The 18,514-nt window shown below is 38.5% G+C and overlaps 2 protein-coding genes across 2 annotated transcripts; one reads left to right on the forward strand and one right to left on the reverse strand.

Annotated features, from left to right (window-relative positions):
• The first annotated feature begins 399 nt into the window (after positions 1-399).
• On the forward strand, positions 400-3,480 carry LOC118226358 (forkhead-associated domain-containing protein 1-like). Its single transcript, XM_035415929.1, has 10 exons — positions 400-480; positions 827-926; positions 1,042-1,119; positions 1,261-1,433; positions 1,768-1,879; positions 2,137-2,172; positions 2,272-2,339; positions 2,718-2,776; positions 3,062-3,105; positions 3,367-3,480. The coding sequence occupies exons 1-10, from the start codon at positions 410-412 to the stop codon at positions 3,439-3,441; spliced, it is 816 nt and encodes a 271-aa protein (XP_035271820.1). The 5' UTR covers positions 400-409; the 3' UTR covers positions 3,442-3,480.
• A 10,501-nt stretch (positions 3,481-13,981) lies between these two features.
• xrcc2 (X-ray repair complementing defective repair in Chinese hamster cells 2) lies at positions 13,982-18,107 on the reverse strand. Its single transcript, XM_035415928.1, has 3 exons — positions 17,919-18,107; positions 15,884-15,965; positions 13,982-15,212 (listed from the first exon to the last, which is right to left on the reverse strand). The coding sequence occupies exons 1-3, from the start codon at positions 17,958-17,960 to the stop codon at positions 14,485-14,487; spliced, it is 852 nt and encodes a 283-aa protein (XP_035271819.1). The 5' UTR covers positions 17,961-18,107; the 3' UTR covers positions 13,982-14,484.
• Positions 18,108-18,514: the final 407 nt, after the last annotated feature.

An 18,514-nucleotide genomic window follows, 5' to 3' on the forward strand; every position in this document is an offset into this window, starting at 1 on the left:
TTTTTGTGTTTCTACACATACTGAAAAAGATTTGGGAACAGTGCCGATCATCATGTGTCCTTTCCTTTGCTTCTCCAATTCCAGTTTGAGGAACTCTCAAAACATTTGACTGATATGAAAACACTGCTGCACTCCACTAAATTTGAACATGAGATGCTGAAGGTGAGAAGCTGAAATGGGCCTTTAATCCACAAGCCAACATTGTCAATAGCACTTTGCTAACCTTCTGATTGTGTGAATAATGGCTGAAAGTCAAGTGTTTGCCATGCAGCAATTTCTTGTTTCCACAATTTCATATTTAAAACAGGAATCCAGCAAGGCCTTCCAGGCAATGACTGTGAATTCAGCTAAGGAAATCTTTAGGGTCAAGACTATTGTTGAAGAGGTGCGTAGCACACACCATGAAGAGATGAACGCCCTCAAGACCCAGCTAAACATGGTCACCATTCAGGCGCTGGAAACGGAGACCACTTTACAGAAGTAAATATCAAGTAAACTGTTGTAAAAAATGGGCTTTGACATAACAAGACGTCACTGGAGGTGTAATAATAATAGTTGTAATGATACTTATTTAAACAGTTGACACACATTGTCCTTATTAAATGTAACTAATAAAACAGTCTTAATCCTAGATTTGTCATGCAACATTTTAGAAACTGGATCTTCGTATTGTAAATTCATAATTTGTCCCAAAATTTATGGAGGATGTAACTAGCTATGGGACATAATGAAAATATTTGAGAGTACAGGATTAACAATATAATATTGATAATTGGGCACTCAAGGACTTAACACTCCCTGCTCTGCTGTGGTCTGTGTCTCTTAGCAAACTTGCTCAGGAGAAGGCCCTCCTCCAGGAGACAGAGGCCAAATTAAAGGAAACTAATTTGGAGTGGGAAGAGAAACAGGGATCAGACAAGGCTCAGGTGACAGCGAATGCTAGTGTTGTACTTCTCCCACTACAAATATCACTTGTGTGTTATTTTAGATTTGATTTAATAATTTATTGGTTTTCATGTTCCCTTTGTTTGTCCAATTTAGATCAAGGAACTGTTAGAACATCTGGCAAGCGCACAAAAACTAGCATCCTCTACCAAATCAATAAATGAAGAGCTGAAGGTAAGAAGCTGATTTGGGCTTTTTGACCCACATGCTAAGATTATCAATAATGCTGTATGAACATTGTTATCATGTGAGATGCCTGAAAAGATCAAAAGGTTCTCGAAATGCAGCACCTAAGCAATTTCATATTTTAAAAAGGAGTCTTGCAAGGTCTTCCATCAAATGGTGAAAGATTCGACCAAGGAGATGCTTGGGCTGAAGGAAAACACCATGCAGGAGCGCAGCATCCATCAGAATGAGATTGAGACCCTCCAGAAGAAGCTTGAGACAACGACCATCAAGATGGAGGAGAAGGAGACCGCTTTACTGCAGTAAGTATCAAGCAAAAAGACCATGCACAAGATGGGCTTTGAGGTGACAGTCTGAAAAATAATTTTGGTGTTTTAATAATGTTAGCTGCAGTGACATAGTATATAGAAATCTCAGATTTTAGTGTTGCTGATGTTTCTGTTTGAAACTTCCACCACTAGCTATAACAGACAGCACCAACTGCTTGGAGGCAGAGTCCAAATACAAAAATTTGGTTGGAGTAACGTGCACTGCATCGTGCTTTTCAAGGAAATGTGATTCCTTAAAAATGAATTGTACAGTGGAAAGTTGGAATTTGTGCTTCTGCTGAATCTCTTGAACACTTGTATGTCACAGGAAACTGGCTGAAGAAGAGGCCAGAACAACCCAAGCAAATGGGAAATTCGTACAGTATAAAGACGACTTAATCAAAGTCACTAAAGAGCGCCAACATTTTCTGAAGAATGAGGTGAGCAAATTTACCCAGAACTAACAGCCGTATGATAGTGTAATAACATTTGTTTCATATTTTCCAGTGTAATAGCAGTTTACTTAACTTTTTCACATGAATTAACTTGATAACTGATAATTAGGGATTTTCATGACCATAGTGTACATTAACCAAGTGCAAAAGTTTGTATTTCCATATTCATCTCCATGGTTTATGTTCTGACTTGCATTCAATCAGTCAAGAATGAATTAATCCAGTGAGTCCTCTCTTTTCAGATTAGACATTTTCAGGGTAGAGCACAGGATAATTTGGTAAGACTTCTTGACACGATCACATTTTTATGAGCAGGTTAGCTACTTCATGCATCTGACCATAGCCGGATGTTAATTCCTCTCTCTCTATGCCTCCAGATGGCTTATCGTGATGCTGAGACTCAGCTAGCCAGGGAAAGGAGAAAGACAGCAGATCTGCAAAGAAGGTGGGTTCAGTAGAGAATTCCACTGAAATTGGATAGTGACCAATACTGAGACAAATAACAAATGATTAAATCTGTTAATCAGAGGCTGAATACAATCAGTCAGGTGGCGAGTGTGAATTCACTAGACTGGGTTCCAAATTGCTGAAAGTTCTTGTAGGGTAAAGACTAGGGACAGAAATCAGAAGGAACATAAATAATCTGAGGCTGAAACACACAATTTTGCTTAATGTAATTTAGCTCACTAACGAACAATTACCTAATGTTAACATGAAAAAAAAAAACCTTTACATACATGGTTTTGATTCATAACTGAATCGATTTCCCCCCCATCCATAGTAAATACTGGGTTTTGCCTGAAATGCATTTGTTGGTTTTTAGGCTGGATGCACTGAATGAAAAGTTGGCTCAATGTTCCCAGACATCTTATTGGGCACTAGGTGAGTTCTGGGCCCTGTTGAATAGTACATCCTGCTATGATACAGGATTCCATTGTGTGGTTGTGTCCCATGTACTGGGATACCCACAGAGCAGCAACAAACTGGGCTTAATGTCACCCAGGGAGGGTTTCAGTCGACAGGATAATTCTGGTGCATTGCAAGCATGCAAGTCATCAGGCGGTTGAAGTCTGTTACTGGTATCATGTCTTTCCCGTATACTTTAATAAATTGTCATTTAAGATTTATTGTCTTCTCCCTGGTCATTTTATGATCTGTCCCTTCCAGATGCCACTGCTCAGGGAGGTGTTCACTATAATTCAGAAAGATCGGTGAGTTTTTTTTAACACAGTATCTGTGAATATAACTGATTAATTCATATAATTCATCGTAATTGGTGGTGCATCACAATTGGAGGTGCAGTCATCATTTGAACCAACATATTTATTTGAATGGATTTGGATGTTTGAATTAGTCAGTTATTAGCCTGGTCTGACACTAAATATCTGTGAAATGTTTGATGTCCAATTCTTAGTTGATTTTTTTGATGAAAAACTAACATGAATTTCCCCTCCTTTTCCTACAATTGAAAGGCAGTGGATCAACACCGCCAAGAGAGACAGCCAGCCTTCAGAGCCCGTAGAGGGAATCAGAAATATTTTTATTAAAATGATTAAGAAAGTGAATATTTGTTAGTGTGATTATCACTATCCTGCAGTAATAGAAGAGAAAAATGTACTTCAAGAGTGAAATATAATTTGGTTTAGGTAAAAATTCTGGTTTTAATACAAAGTGAATATTACTTTACAAACAAAAATGCTTTTGAGAAAAATTACATGAAAATCAAAACAATGACCAAGGTCTAAAATAAAAGGTGTAAAAAATGAACATGCTTAAATGAATGAAGCTTGAGTAAATTGAAATACAATGTGAAGGCTCCTTTTAAACAATATATACTTTTGAGAACGAGAGTGAGTGAAATGCACACTACTTATTAGTGCTAAAGTTGTATAAATTTTCCTTGGCTTCTGTCTGTAGGAAAGGGCTGCAGCTCTTGGTCCCTGCAGAAGATGAGATATTATGCTAAGTCCGCATCAAAAATGCTAGCATGGGAGCAGGCCACGCCCCCTGAAAAGCCTACGTCCCTTGTAGCAGCTGTTCTACCACAAGTCAACAGGAAGCCAGCTAGACCAATAGCAGCCATTTCAGGTGAGACAATTCAGGCCATAACAGTTGAGGTCTTTGTCAACCGACAAATTGAAAAGCTGTGTCAGTTTTGGTGTTTCATCAGCAGATACCCAGTCAAGGAAAGACATTTTTAAAAATACCCACAATTATGATCGTATTATATACAGTGAGCTCCATAATGTTTGGGACAGATATATATATATATATATATATATATATATATATATATATATATATATATATATATATATATATATATATATATATATATATATTTCTGGATTTCGCTCTGTACTCAGTTTCAGAATTGCAATTAAACAATGCCCATGTCACTAAAGTGCAGCTTCTCAGTGTTTATTACAGGGTATTTTCATCCATTTTGGTTTCAACATGTAGAACTAACAGCCTTTTTAGCACCTAATCAGAAAACCTATGAAGTCATTTATCCCAAACATTATGGTGTCCTGAAATGGAGGGACTATGTATAAAAAATGTTGTAATTTCTACATGTTGAAACATGTTGTTTGATTAAAAATCCAAAATTGTGGAGTACAGAGACTAATCATGAAAGAATGTGTCACAAACAGTATGGAGCTCACTGTGTGTGTGTGCATATATATGTATATATATTTACAGTACAGACCAAAAGTAATAGGCCACCTGTAGTATTTAAAAAAGGAATGCCGTTAATATATGTGCATTTATTGAATGACAAACCATTAGAGTATTTGTATACACATTTATTTTCTAATTTTACTTGCAATAACACAAAAAGATGAGTTTAACTTAAAAAAAATAATCCAGATGTGACTATAGCCACCTTTGGCTTCAAATACAATCGATCAGTATTATTTTATTGGGAGGTAGAGGGGTGGGAGGGACGTGGATGTGTAATGAAAGAGTGAAATGTTATCTAATGTTAGTTAAAAAAAAAAACCATAGAAAACCCAATACCCAATTTAGTGCAATTAAAATAGGCCCTAAAATTGCAATAAATATCAAAAATAAGGACCAATTGTCAGTTGGCTTGATGTGAGTAAGTAAACATATTTTGGCAAAAAGGTTATTCCCAGTGAGAAATTACAAAGAAGCTTTCCAGGTGCATTGTTCAGCACACACTCAGAAGGGTCCAGCTGATGGGCAGTAATGTTAACAGGAGAAGACCAGGAAGATTAAGAGGGACAACACATAACTTCTGTTGTCTAGCGAAAGAAACCATTCATAAAACTGCACCACAACTACAGGAAGTCAATGCAACTTAAGAGTTAAACCATTTTCCTCAATACAGTGAAATGGCGACTAATATCTGCTAGTCTAAAAGGATGTGTATCTGTGAAAGAACTCTTTTTACGTGCTGTTAAGAAAAAGAAAAGACTCCGATGAATCAAGCACCATTAACACTGGACCAAGAAAGATTGTGAAAAGGCAGGTAAACACCCTTTTTGACCAGAAGATTGTAGTTGCAATTTCACTGTAGTCAGAGAATCTGTTTTTTCTCTAGTTGCGTTTGAGTTCTTACTCTGGTGCAGTTTTATGATGGTTTATTTTGCTACACCACAAAATATTTGTGCAACTGGCGCCTACTAATGGTAATCAAACACAGAGCTCAGTTTATCCTGTCCAGAATAGGGTTACCGGGACTCATCCCTGGAGGCAGGCTTGGGGGTGGTGTCCACAGGTGAGTCCCTGTTGCTTGGGCAGCCCGTGTATCTCTGCTGGGCCAAGCTCGAAAAGATTTCGTGAGACAACCATGTGGGCCCACCACCCGCAAGTTTCAGGGTTGGGGTCAGGTGCAATACCTGTCAAGAAGGGGGCAGGAACAGGCTAGATCCAGGGTTTTGTTCCAGAGCCAACACTGTTTGTAGAGGTGAGTCCAACTATATCTAGTTGGCACCTCTCAGCCTCACACACCAGGTCCACCTCCTTCCCCACCAGTGAGGTAACATTCCTTGTACCAAGAATCAGTTTCCGTTGTCTGGGCAGATGAAACTCGGATCTACACTGTTCCTGCCTCCTTCCTGATGAGCATTGCACCCGATCCCTACCCTGAACCTTGCGGGTAGTGGGCCTACGCGGTTGTCCCACATTGGGCTTGGCCCGGTTGAGGTACATGGGCTGCCCAGGCACTAGGTGATTGCCTGCGGACACCACCCCCAAGCCTACCTCCAGGGATGGGTCCAGGTAACCCTATTCTGGACAGCATAAACTGAGCTCTGTGTTTGTTTACCATTAGTAGGTACTAGTTGGACATGTGGTGTAGCAAAATAAACCATCATAAAACTGCACTATATGAAGTACTTAATGTAACTAGAGAGAAACCAGTTTCTCTGCCTACAGTGAACTAGCAACTACAACCTGCTGGTGAAAAAGGATGTTTATCTGCCTTTTCACAGTCTTTCTTGGTCCAGTGTTGATGGTGCTTGAATTCTTCTTCTTAACAGCACATAGAAAGGGCTCTTTCGCAGATACACATCCTTTTAGACTAGCAGATCAAAGTTGCCATTTCACTGTAATGGGGAAACTGGTTTAACTCTTATTTGCATTGAGTTCTTCTTGTAGTTGTGGTGCAGTTTTATGATGCTTTCTTTTGCTAGACAACACTAATTATGTCTTGTGCCTCTTGATCTTTCTGGTCTTCTCTTGTTGACACTACTGCCCATCAGCTGGACCCTTCATAGTGTGTACTGAACACTGAACCTGGAAATCTTAAGCTTCTTTGCAATTGCTTGCTGGGAATAAACTTGCAACAATCTGCTTATTTGGCTCCACACATCTAAGCCTAACTCTGCCATATTTCTTGCAACTTTCGTGCTATTTTACTTACACGGGCTAAAGGTTTCAGGCTATTGGTGATTTAAAAATAACAAGCTAGATAAGATTTCAGTCAGTTTAACTACCACTCAATCTCTCTCTCACCCCTCCACCTCCCACATTGTAAAATAATTTGTTCATTGTAATCAAAGACAAAGAAGACTATTTTGAGGTCATGTCTTAATATTATTTCTAAGTAAAAGTCATCTTTTTGTGCAATTGTAGGCAGAAATAAAAACAAATGCTAGTACTTTGGTTTGTTATTCAAAAAAGGTACATTAATTTAACTGAATTCTTTTCTACTGTACAATATGTGTTTAAATATACTATAAAAAAGTAATTACAAGGTCACAGCAAATACACTAAGCATTTAAAGGATGGTTAGGTGTCTATTGGGAGCTTTATATCGTTTAATGTTCCCTCTACTTTGATTAAAATGATTACTACTGAAAGATGCTTACGTTTCTGAACCTTTTAAAATGTATATAGCAAAATGTTTTCCCTAATAATGAGATCTCCAAATAACGGGCGATAATTGATCCGACCATATTTCCTGTGTATAAGGCCATATGGTTCATTAGACATTATGTAAACCTTAAATTTTCATTTTGCCTAAACTTAACCAAATACATTTAAATGTAAATAAAACCAATAAATAAACCAATAAATGTGCAAATGATGAGCTAATTCATCCCTATATCAAACCAATATACATCATAATCAAACCAATAGATGCATAAATTAAAAACCAATATATGCGCAAATGACTAACCTATACATGCCTATGTTAATGCAATATGAAAGTGAAGCCAACCAATAAACATAATGGACAAAATAATATATGTCTAAATAGGAAACCAATGTATGCGTGAATGACTAACAAATACATGCGTGTAGCAAACCAATATAAAAGCAACAATGACAAAACAATATTTGCACAAATCAAACCAACAAATGCGTAAATAACAAACCAATATGCAAGTATCTACGTCAAACTAAAACATATGTAAGCAACAAACCAATATATGTACTAATTATTCATTCATACATACGTATATAAAACCAATATGCATAAATGATAAACCAACCGATGCGTCAATGAAAAACCAATACATGTGCATATCAAACCAATATATATTCCAAGCAACCAAAACATTTGTACACAATATGGACTATTTGTTCCCTAAATGGCGTCCCATAGTGTGTAGAGGTTTTTGTAATGTCTGATTAACTGTATGGCCTTGCAAGCATGAACTGTTTTCTTTTCATTTTTTGAAAATCTCATCATCAGGAAAAAAAAATTCTACATGAATCTCAAAGGGTTCAAAAGTATAAGCATTTATTTTAATTTTCAAAAGAGTGAGTACATTCCAAATAAATAAATAAATAAATAAATAATAAAGCTCCTCATACACACCTCAATGTAATATAAAGAACACAATGTGAATTTAGGGATTTTGGATTTTAATTTATTTGAAGAAAAATAATACTATCATGATGGTGGGTATCTGCTGCTAACACTGAAACTCTCATGCTCTGCAGTTTTCCGGTTGACAAAGCCCTCAACTGTTATGGCTTGAATGGAAATGTCTGTTATTAGCCTAGCAGGATTCTTGTTGCTATATTGCAATAGAGCTGTAACAAGGGCTGTGGGCTGTTCAGGGGTGTGGCCTGCCCCCTTGCTTGCCTTTTCATGTTGTCCCCACTTAGCATAACATTTTAGCTTCTGCAGGGAGCAACAGCGCTGCAGCCATTTTCTCTGGACAAAAACCTTCGCAGAATCCGTGCAGCTTGGAACTAGTAGGCATTTTACTCATTCTTCTTCTAAAAAAGTGTTTTTGTGTCTGAAGTTGCATTCACTGTGTAGCATGAAATATTAAAATTAGGCATCATTTAAACCTTTTGTTTCAAACTTTTGGGGCTTGTATCAGCTGTATTTAAATTCTTTAAAAAGAAACTCATAAGACTTTTTGCACTTTGTATTTAGCTTTTTCGCACCTATTCAAATCATTTTTTTTCCTAAAGTAGCATTCACTTTGTTTTAAAACTTTAGACAGAACCAACATCTTTCTGTAACCAATGATTGTTTTAATGTTTATAACCCTTTGTGCAAATAAATTATTTTTCTCAAATATGTCTTCTACCTGGATTAATTTATTACACACTAACATTTAAAAAGCACCAAAAGAACTTTACCAAAAATGTGTAAATCTTTAAATAATTCCAAAGAGACACATAAAGAAACATACCAATGGGAAACACAAAGGTCTAAGGTCACAGACTACCTGAATGGAAACCTGACAACTGGGGGGAATAACTGGAACATAGGTACAGTATAAGTGTGTGAGTGAATGGTGTGTGTGATAAATTGGCAATAGTGTGATAATTGGTGTATTACGCCCAATGCACACTAGGATAGGCTCCAGCAACAACCACCAGGCGTCTGTTTTAGAAGGTCTTCCTAGCATCATTGGCATCATTACTATAGTTAAATTAGCAATTAAAGCAGCTTTTTGAATTTAAATTTTACATAATAGTTTATGTAAGGCCATGCACCACAAAAAGTGTGCACATATATATGGGAAATTTGACTATGCATTTCAGAATTATTTTATTGTAGTGTGAAGTTGTTTTTTATGTATAGTTTTTCATTTTTAAGTGTTTTTATAAGTAAGTGGTAAAATACGAATTGGGCTTAAACCTGGTTGAGGATTAGGATCTGTGGTCTCTGTCATCAGTGTCCAAAATATTTACTTTAAGCTGGTGAGTAAAATGTCATAACAGATCATAGACCCCTTTGGGTTCCTGTTGAATACACATTGTTTTATGTCAATTTAATTGACTTAGATCAGAGGCTGCAAATACTGATGATAATGTGAGGGTGAAGTCTACTGAACTTTTAAGTTTCAACTTTGAAGGAGTGTTTTTTTTTCTGAAAACTTCATTAATAACAAAAGTGGAGAGGAGTAAACTATTTTGAGAGCTGTGAACATTGAAATGTTTTACGTTGAAATGTTATGTATTCAGTTATGAGTGTTCAGCATTCAACTAAATAAATAAATCAATCAATCAATTTGATTGAACTAAATAAATTGTTTGTGTAAGGCGTGTGTTTATATGGGGCGACATAGCTCAGGAGGTAAGACCGATTGTCTAGCAGTCGGAGGATTGCCGGTTCAAACCCTGCCCTGGGCATGTCGAAGTGTCCTTGAGCAAGACACCTAACCCCCAACTGCTAACTGCTCTGGCGAATGAGAGGCATCAATTGTAAAGCGCTTTGGATAAAAGCGCTATATAAATGCAGTCCATTTACCATTTACCATATTGTGCTAATCCAATTTAAAAGGTTTAAGACAATCAGTTTCCTCAAATGAATTGAGTAGCTTCAACAAAGTTTTAAGTTGTCACAACTAGAATGTAATAATTTGCTTTAGTGGAAGAAAACTGAGTAAATAAAACTTAAGTGGTAATATTTGTGTAAAGAAGATCCATTTAAGTTAGTCTTACTTAATTCAGATAAGTTTGGAGAAATGCTACATATGAGTGTGAAATACTTCTTAGTTTTAAGTTCAATGAACTGAATGGAATTGGTACTATTAACTTTAAGTTACCTTAACAATAAATACTTGGGTTACTTGTACGCAAATCAAATAATTTTTCATGCTTAAATTGTTTGAGTTAATAAACTTAAATGGTTTAAGGCAATAGGTTTCCTCGATCAGTTTGAGTTGAACTAACTCATCGGGTTTTATAGTGTAGAATAACTGCATATTGTGTCACATTCAGCACCCCATATGGCAGAGCTGACAGGACCAAAGAAATTAAAATCAGATGGCAAGACTCATTTTTTTTTAGGATGTGAGGTACCTCCACACACAATAGATGAGTGCTAAATCCCATGCATTCACTGCTGTGTACTACAAACCTTACATTTGCATACATATACTGTTGTAGGTGGGTGTGGGTGTGGCTCATCTGAGGGGAGAGGCAGGTGGAAGTGGCTCACGGGAAGGCTGGGAGGGAGTTAATTAGCACAGGTGTTCCTGGTCACTAGTTGCTCGGCCAGGAATGAGTCAATTAGCACAGGTATTCAGTGTCACTAATTACTCTCTCCCTATATATGCAGTAGCGGCTGGGCCTGTCGGGAGGGAAGACAAACATGCCGTGTGGCGAGCAGCAGCACAGTAAAAAGAGCTGAACCGGGCATCTTTTTGTATTTAAACATGGTGGATTGATTGGTGTTTGTGTGTATGCACAATAAAAGGGAATTATTCCTGCAACTTCGGTGTTCACTGTCAATTTGTGCTGATTAAGAACCTGCGGTGGCTGAAGATTGCCAGAAATGTATATCAGCTATGTATTAGGCCAGGGTTGCCTTTCAATGAATCAGTAAAGTTACCGTCTTCTTTTTTTACTGAAATGTTCTTAACACTTCTTTGCGATTAATCACAATCAATCACAGCAAAATCTGTGATTAACAGATTTTTTAATTGTTTGACAGTCATAGTTCATGCTAAATTAATTCAATTAAACATTTAATCTCATGTTGTGTTTTTTCTTGATATGCATACTAGACAGCAGAAGTACTGTACATTTGTACAAATTAATATGATATCCTGATGTCTTCTTCCATTTGCATATTTAGTTCTACGCAAAGTGGGTGTCCTGTCAAAATAAAACAATAGAAGGAGGCAACACTGCTTGGAACTTTCATACAACCCCAAAGCGCCAATCGCAAACAATAACCATCTATTCATGGCTTAAGTATTCTGTGCAGGAGTCGTATGGATTCTAAGATTACGATTTAGAATTGTACGATTCTAAAGACCAAAGCAGCCACATACGTCTCAAATGCTGAATATAATTCTATAAGTTCTATTAGTTACTGTACAGCTTGTCTCCAGCAAAAAGCCCCAAGCAGCCTCTTAAACAGGAAGCAGAGACTGGCCACAGCAGGATGATTTACACACATTTCAGACCGTTTATTGTTGGCTTCCGCCTCAGAGTTGACTCCCAACTGGCCCAACTGCATCATTTTTCTCTTGGCTGCATGCTCAGCGCCATACCTTAAAACTGAAAATGAGCAAAATGCTCTCTTAGAATGATTACATCTCACAGGGATAAAATGGACTATTAGATGTTTAAAACCCCTTTGTGTTATCCGTTTTCTTTTCCAGATTTGAAATAACTCATATGGAACATTTTTTCCTGCTGCTTTAATCCCTTGGATGTTATTTCCCCAGCATGCCCTGGCATTTTCTGCACACTTGTTATAAATTGAATTAACCCGCTACCTGGAGAAAGTGACATTCCCAGCTACATCTACAGTAAAAGCGATTCTCTAACAGGGCTGAGAATAGAATATATTTAAACACTTCAGTAAATAAGGTACACAAAGCATATTGAATCAGTTGCTTCCACATAGGTGTGGTTCCTGAGTTAATTAAGCAATTAACCATCATGCTCAAGATCCTGTAAACAAATGCTGAGCAGGCCTGCTTGCCCATAATTTTGATTAGAATGGCTATTATAAGACAGGTGGCACTGTGGTGCAGTGGGTAGCACTGTCTCCTCACAGCAAGAAGGTCCTAAACTTTGAATCCGACCTGGGCCTTTGTGTGTGAAATTTGCATGTTCTATCCGTGTCCGTGTGGGTTTCCTCTGGGTACTCTGGTTTCCTCCAAAAGTCCAAAGACATGCAGGTAGGCTGATTGGAGACTCTAAATTGCCCATAGGTATGAGTGTGTGAGTTAATGACGAGTGAAAGTGTGTGTGCTCTCTCTGGCCTGCAAAAGATTGGCGGTCTGTTCAGGGTGTATTCCTGCCTCTTGCCCAATGCATGCTGGGATAGACTCCAGCACCCTCTGCGACCCTGCCTAGGATAAGCGGGTATAGATAATGGCTAGATGGCTATAGGACAAGACCTCTGTGACTTACAGTAGAAGGGTTATTGTTGGCAGGAGCTTCAGCGAAGACAGTTGTATTTGCTCATGTTTCATGAGGAACATTGTCTAAACTAATGTCTACCCCTACCACAGGTACAGTAAATCAGTTAAGTAATTTTTATGTTACTCTCCATGTGTCTGATTAATGTCATATTTATGCACTGACACTACTGCTCAGTTGCTTTCACAAGTGAATATGAACAGTCAATCTAAAATGAATCAACAAATCCGAATAAGACCTGCAGTCAGTATTCAAGTATTCTTGAATATTAGTATTCAAGCCTGTGGGAAAGACACCATCAACAAAGGGAAACTTTGGTGGGAATCAAGATGTATGTGCATTACCTTCTGGCAAGAGCATGAGATACAAGCAAATGCAAATCAATTAAATGCACATTTCAATTTAAGTGGTGAGCAGGAAGTTTCATCAAGAACAGTCCATCGGGAACTGTACAGTGCAGGATGCCATAGTTGGGCTGTAGTACACAAACCTCTCATTACCCTTGGAATGTACATTTGCGAGTACAGTGGTGCCAAGAGTATGGGCAATGGACTATTGAGAATCAGAGAAAATAGAGGAGGCCCACACTCTTGCATGCAGATAAACAAAAGGCTGATTTATCGAACAGACGTTTAGCCCATCACAGCTTCATCAGTGTCCGACTACTGAGAAGCAGAAAAATATGGAAAGGGAGATGACTCAGTGGCGACACCTACAGGCCTGGAATCTGGTACTCATCAATAATCAGAAAAGGTGCTGCTTGCGTAAAGACACACTCTTTAAATTCTTGTTTTTGTGTTGGATTTGTTTTTGGATTTTCATTTTGTTTATCTGAACTCCTCCTCAAAGATAGAATATACTGGCCCTTGACCAGGTCACCTTCGAAATGCTTTATGTAAATATTTTCCTGCATGAAAAATATATAGCAAAAATATGTGGCAAAAAGAAATCTAGAGCATTTACATTGTACATTAATGTTCTTGTTAGAAATGCTCAAAACTATCAAGCAACTTATAGTAACCATATAGGCTATTGTCAATAGTGTACTAATAGGTAATTTTAAAGAAATTTAAACTAAAATTAAGCAAAGAAAACCATTGTCACTTTTAAAATTTATAAAATGTTCTGATTGCAACCAGTTTTCATTTACTAAAAGTTTAGATGTTAATACCTACAAAAAAATTGTAACATAAAAGACCAGATCTGCCTTTAAAGCTTATTTCCATGATCACCTGTCTCCTAGAAGTGTCCAAAGAAGCTGGCTACTCTGGAATGACTTCTTTTATTCTAAAAACTCAGATTTAACACGGGTCAATTGTTTGAGAAATAATGTATTTCTGGACAAACAGTTTTTCTATTAACCCCAGTCTTCACGCACAAAAAGGATCCTGAAAATTAAAACATAACTGAATGAAAATTAGCGATGAAATTAACAAGAATGAGAACAGTGGTACATCTCTGAACATTATCATTGCTCATTCCTACCTGACGCTTAAAAAATGTAGCACTGGATATACGACTTAAGAAATATATTTAAGATCTCTAGAAGAATTAAACCAGAACTAAGATAATTAACTGAGGAACGGTATTTCAACAGTGAAGTAAGGAAGCACCACATAAAGACTCTGCAAGAAAAACTTGCAGACAAAAATACATATGACTCTGTACTTCATTCTCACAGAGAACCCTGTGTGGCTGCCAGAACAGTTGTTAACATACAAAGTCAAAACAAACACTGAAAACATTGATGTGACATTGAGGAGATGTTACAGAAACTGGATTCCCCCATCTGTGACATGGAAGGAGCACCTCCTAGTGCTCTTCGTCCTCAAGCAGGAGGACGTGACGGAAAAGACCCGCTTTCCGTCCGACGCGTCGCCTTTCGAGAAGTACAGCCTGTGGGTGACTATGCCCTGCCACGCCCTGCACAGGTAAGCTTTGCTGAGGTCTGTGTGAGCAGACGACCAGCGCCTGTGTGAAGAAGAGGAGGAGGAGGAGTCTTCAGACGCGTAGTTCCTCATGACGGCGTGCGTGGTGGCGAACACCACGATGCCGGTGTCCTTCAGCAGCCTCTCCAGGACCCTGGTGCATTTCCTAAGGTTGGACTCCTGCAGTGCCAGGCTCTCTCCTCCGCTGGCCCTGTCCACCCAGTAGAAGGCGGAGATGCTGTCCAGGATGAGGGCCGAGAGGGAGGGCCGGCTGCAGAACATGCCCTCCAGGTAGTGCAGGGTGAGGAGGAGCTGGACGCCGCTGCTGCAGTGGACGACGTAGAGCCGGGCCAGGCTGGCGCGGACCGCGTCCTCCGCACCAGAGGGCAAACGCCGCTCCAGAACGGCCACGAGCCGCAGCGTGTCCAGGTGGTAGTCCGTGTCTACGAACACCACCTCTGCCTCCAGGCCCCCGTTCGCCTCGGGGAGGATGCAGCGGGCCACCAGGTGGTACAGTGCCTCGGTCTTGCCCGTTCCCTCCCCGCCATGGAACTCCACCACGTCTCCTGTTCCATCCGGAAAACCTTGGTTAAAGCAACTACATCTACACTGGGCCTAATTAATACCCTTTCTATACAGTGCTAATTATGCCTTCATGTTCTGGATTATGGCCCTAAAATACAAACATTGCCACTTGTCTCCTTACATTTACTGCAGACCACCCCTAATTGCGGTTTTCTATAATGTATTAGCCGAGTATCCTCCCTGACTGTCTCAGTACTAGTCCACTGTGTACAATGCTCTGTGCTAGCACTGTGAGCCTTATTCTAACATCCCTTAATCAGTTGACCTGAATAATTAGCCTAATACTGATCTGATTTTCACATGTATTAACTGCCAGTCACCCACTTGTAAATCCTTGTGGGGTCTGATGTGCTAATACACATATCTTTATTAAGACAATTATTTAATTTTAGATATTCATAAATAATTTTCCAAATAATAGGTTTCATAACTACATCTGAGATGTAAAAACTTAAATAGTTACTTCATTCAGCACTACGGGTTGAACTACTTGAGTTCAGCCAGAGGAACAAAATCCTTTATAGAAGACACAGAAGGTCTCTGGCACTTAATGTGTGTAACACTGCTTACAGTGCTTATACTTCAGTAGTCAGAATTGGTTCCACTTAAATTAAAGCTACTTAAGTAATCTCTTGTCCATGCTGAAACTGACCTTTAACTGGACCACTGTCTTCGGGGAAAATACGAGGCTCAATATTCTCAAGTGATCGCCTTCCTTCAAGTCTTGCAAGCAACTGTAAGCAAAAAGGCAGCACATTTGACTTCATCTGACCCCGAAGTAAATAACTTATTCATCATATTGACATCCATTGCACAGCCTGGGGTGGGCAATGAGTGCTGTGCCCATTTCTGGATCACATGCCAACTTCTATTATTATTTATTTCACAAGTTCAATCCTGTGTTGTGACATTTTTGCAACATTTATTGATAAGTCCATGAGTCACAGAGGATGACCTTTTTGTGTCTCTATATTAGACCTTTTACAACGGTCTAATCTGGTGGTCCAGCAATGGCATACAGCCAATTAGCCAAGTGAGCCAGACTAATTAGTGGAAGCAAAAACCTGAACACACACTGGCCCTTGAGGAATGAAAGTGCCCACCTCTGACATAAATTCCTTTAAATATCCCACAAAATAAAAAAGATGTATATTATTATATTATTATAGTTATAATTTTAAAACTATATAAAATAGATTCTATTATATTATGAACTTGCTATTCTGCTGAGATTCTGTTTTTTACCCTGAAATCTAAAAAGTTATTTTACTTCCCACTTCTGTAGGATTTGGTACTGACCTTTGAAATCCAAGTTCATGATGTCAATAACAAACAGATTTTGGACATAAAATGTTTTCCCCACCAATCAGCAGAGATGAAAAACTGGCTCTTTATACCAGCATGTTAATGTGCCTGCACGTGACTTTACAAATAAAGACCGTACCTCAGGGGCTTGTATCATTACTTGTTGTATATGCAGCTGTGTATACACATAAAAATGTAGGAGTAATGTAACAGGAAAATATAGCTTTACAGGGAGAAACACAGCATTGCTTACTTGGAATAACTGTTAGCTGGCTAATGCTATGCTGTGTTATGAAAGGGTGGTGAGAGAAAAAATGGCACCAATGATCAGAAAGATGAAACGGTATAACTTTGTTATCAGAGAGAGGCTGAAGGAACCTTTTAGTTCCTTGAAAAGTAGTTCCTGAGACTAAAAGTTCTGGGTACTTTGGGTGGAAATGCGGCTTTACATTAGCTGACAAGCAAGCAATCTAACTTGGTTTTTGATATTGGATATTTGTTAGAAGGCTTTCTGTCAAACTGTTGCTACATATCAACAGCTTTAAATAGAAGGAACATGCCCTCCTCAGCCCTCCAGGTCCCCTGTTCAGAAAATACAGCGGAACCGCAGAGATCCAAGTGTCAGTTATAGACAAACTGGTCAACAAAACAGGATATGAATCCAGAAGCAGCCTTAAGCAATTACATCTTAGTACCTTTGTTATTATCACTGATGCAAAAAGTGAGCATTAAACAGAAATTAGTCATATGTCCCATTGACAGAAGAATGGAAATGGGCTTCTCCCTTTATAACTGTGTTTTATAACTGTTAGCCTATATCACTCAAGTTAACACCAGAAAGGTGGGAACAAATAAACTAGTTATGTATGATTGTTTTTCTGTCTACAGCAGGAGTCAAAACATATAATTTCAGTGGATCAAGGGTCATGTCGATCCAATCAGAAGTCTAATCAAGTGACAATAAGTCTAGCTGGTAACAAACCTTCATTTCAGAGAAAAAATTCTGGAAGCTAAGTAACACAATAGTGAGCAATCTACACAATCTAAAATTGGTGGGCCTGAGTAGATGCTAGCTGGTACCCAATTTCTGGCGAACTTCATCACACGTTGTTAGCGTGCTAACAAGATAGCCTGTTCATTTTCACCATGAAACGAATTCAACATTTTGATTTCCACGTCATATAATCTTTAACCTTTGCCAACGTTAATTAACCTCGCTTTTATGGCATGCAAACAAACTGCGAAGATTGTACTGACTTGCAGCTCCGATTTGACCGTGTAGCGTTGTTCTGTGATCTAGCTAACCTTAGGCTAATCTACATTATCGATACCAAATGTTTGCTAAATTAGCGTAAGGCTACACATATCGGCGGTCTAGCTACCTGTGCACCGGACTCTGCCGAACTTGAATGACGATGGCTCATCTTGTGTTATCTAAAGTTACTCTGCCATCGATGTAAATAAAACAGCACATATCCTCTCTACGTTTAAAAGCAGCAAAACATTTACATTTGCATTTTATTTCGACAACTTCCTCCCAGTGTGATGAACGTGGTTTTTACCGTAATATATCGTGTACACGCGCAAACATTTCCGCAGATTAACTGCGCGTCTATGTTTCATCAATTTTGTCAAGGCAAGACGTAATTTTCGAACCAAGGTAAAAGATATAAACCACTCTTGTAACATAAATACATCCATATTTTTTACTCTCAAATGCAAGGCAATTGCCATTTTGGCTAGCAATTAAATGTAGAAAAATATTGTTAATGTTAAATATTCGCTGTAGCCTCCTAGGCTACCCGAAAACCGATAATGAAAGCTCACCACCTGGCGGTTGAAGATGGGGTGGTTTAGATCGAGTCGGGTTAAGTAAACCTTCGAGTAGGCTACTGTACTTTCGACGTTATTTTTGAAATACATGTGGAGAATCAACAACATTTAAACCTTTAAACGTTAAAATTAAACATATGTTGGA

The sequence above is a fragment of the Anguilla anguilla genome, chromosome 4, assembly GCF_013347855.1.
Source record: "Anguilla anguilla isolate fAngAng1 chromosome 4, fAngAng1.pri, whole genome shotgun sequence".
NCBI lineage: Eukaryota > Metazoa > Chordata > Actinopteri > Anguilliformes > Anguillidae > Anguilla > Anguilla anguilla.

Bases quoted from the DNA above. Each gene is read 5' to 3' on its own strand.
- LOC118226358 (XM_035415929.1), top strand. From the start codon at position 410: ATGAACGCCCTCAAGACCCAGCTAAACATGGTCACCATTCAGGCGCTG. The intron at 2,173-2,271 runs GTAAGACTTCTT...CTATGCCTCCAG, and splicing joins GTAGAGCACAGGATAATTTG to ATGGCTTATCGTGATGCTGA. The intron at 2,340-2,717 runs GTGGGTTCAGTA...GTTGGTTTTTAG, and splicing joins ACAGCAGATCTGCAAAGAAG to GCTGGATGCACTGAATGAAA.
- xrcc2 (XM_035415928.1), bottom strand. From the start codon at position 17,960: ATGAGCCATCGTCATTCAAGTTCGGCAGAGTCCGGTGCACAG. The intron at 15,966-17,918 runs GTAGCTAGACCG...TTTTGCTTACAG, and splicing joins CGGCAGAGTCCGGTGCACAG to TTGCTTGCAAGACTTGAAGG. The intron at 15,213-15,883 runs GTCAGTTTCAGC...CGGATGGAACAG, and splicing joins AGACAGTGGTCCAGTTAAAG to GAGACGTGGTGGAGTTCCAT.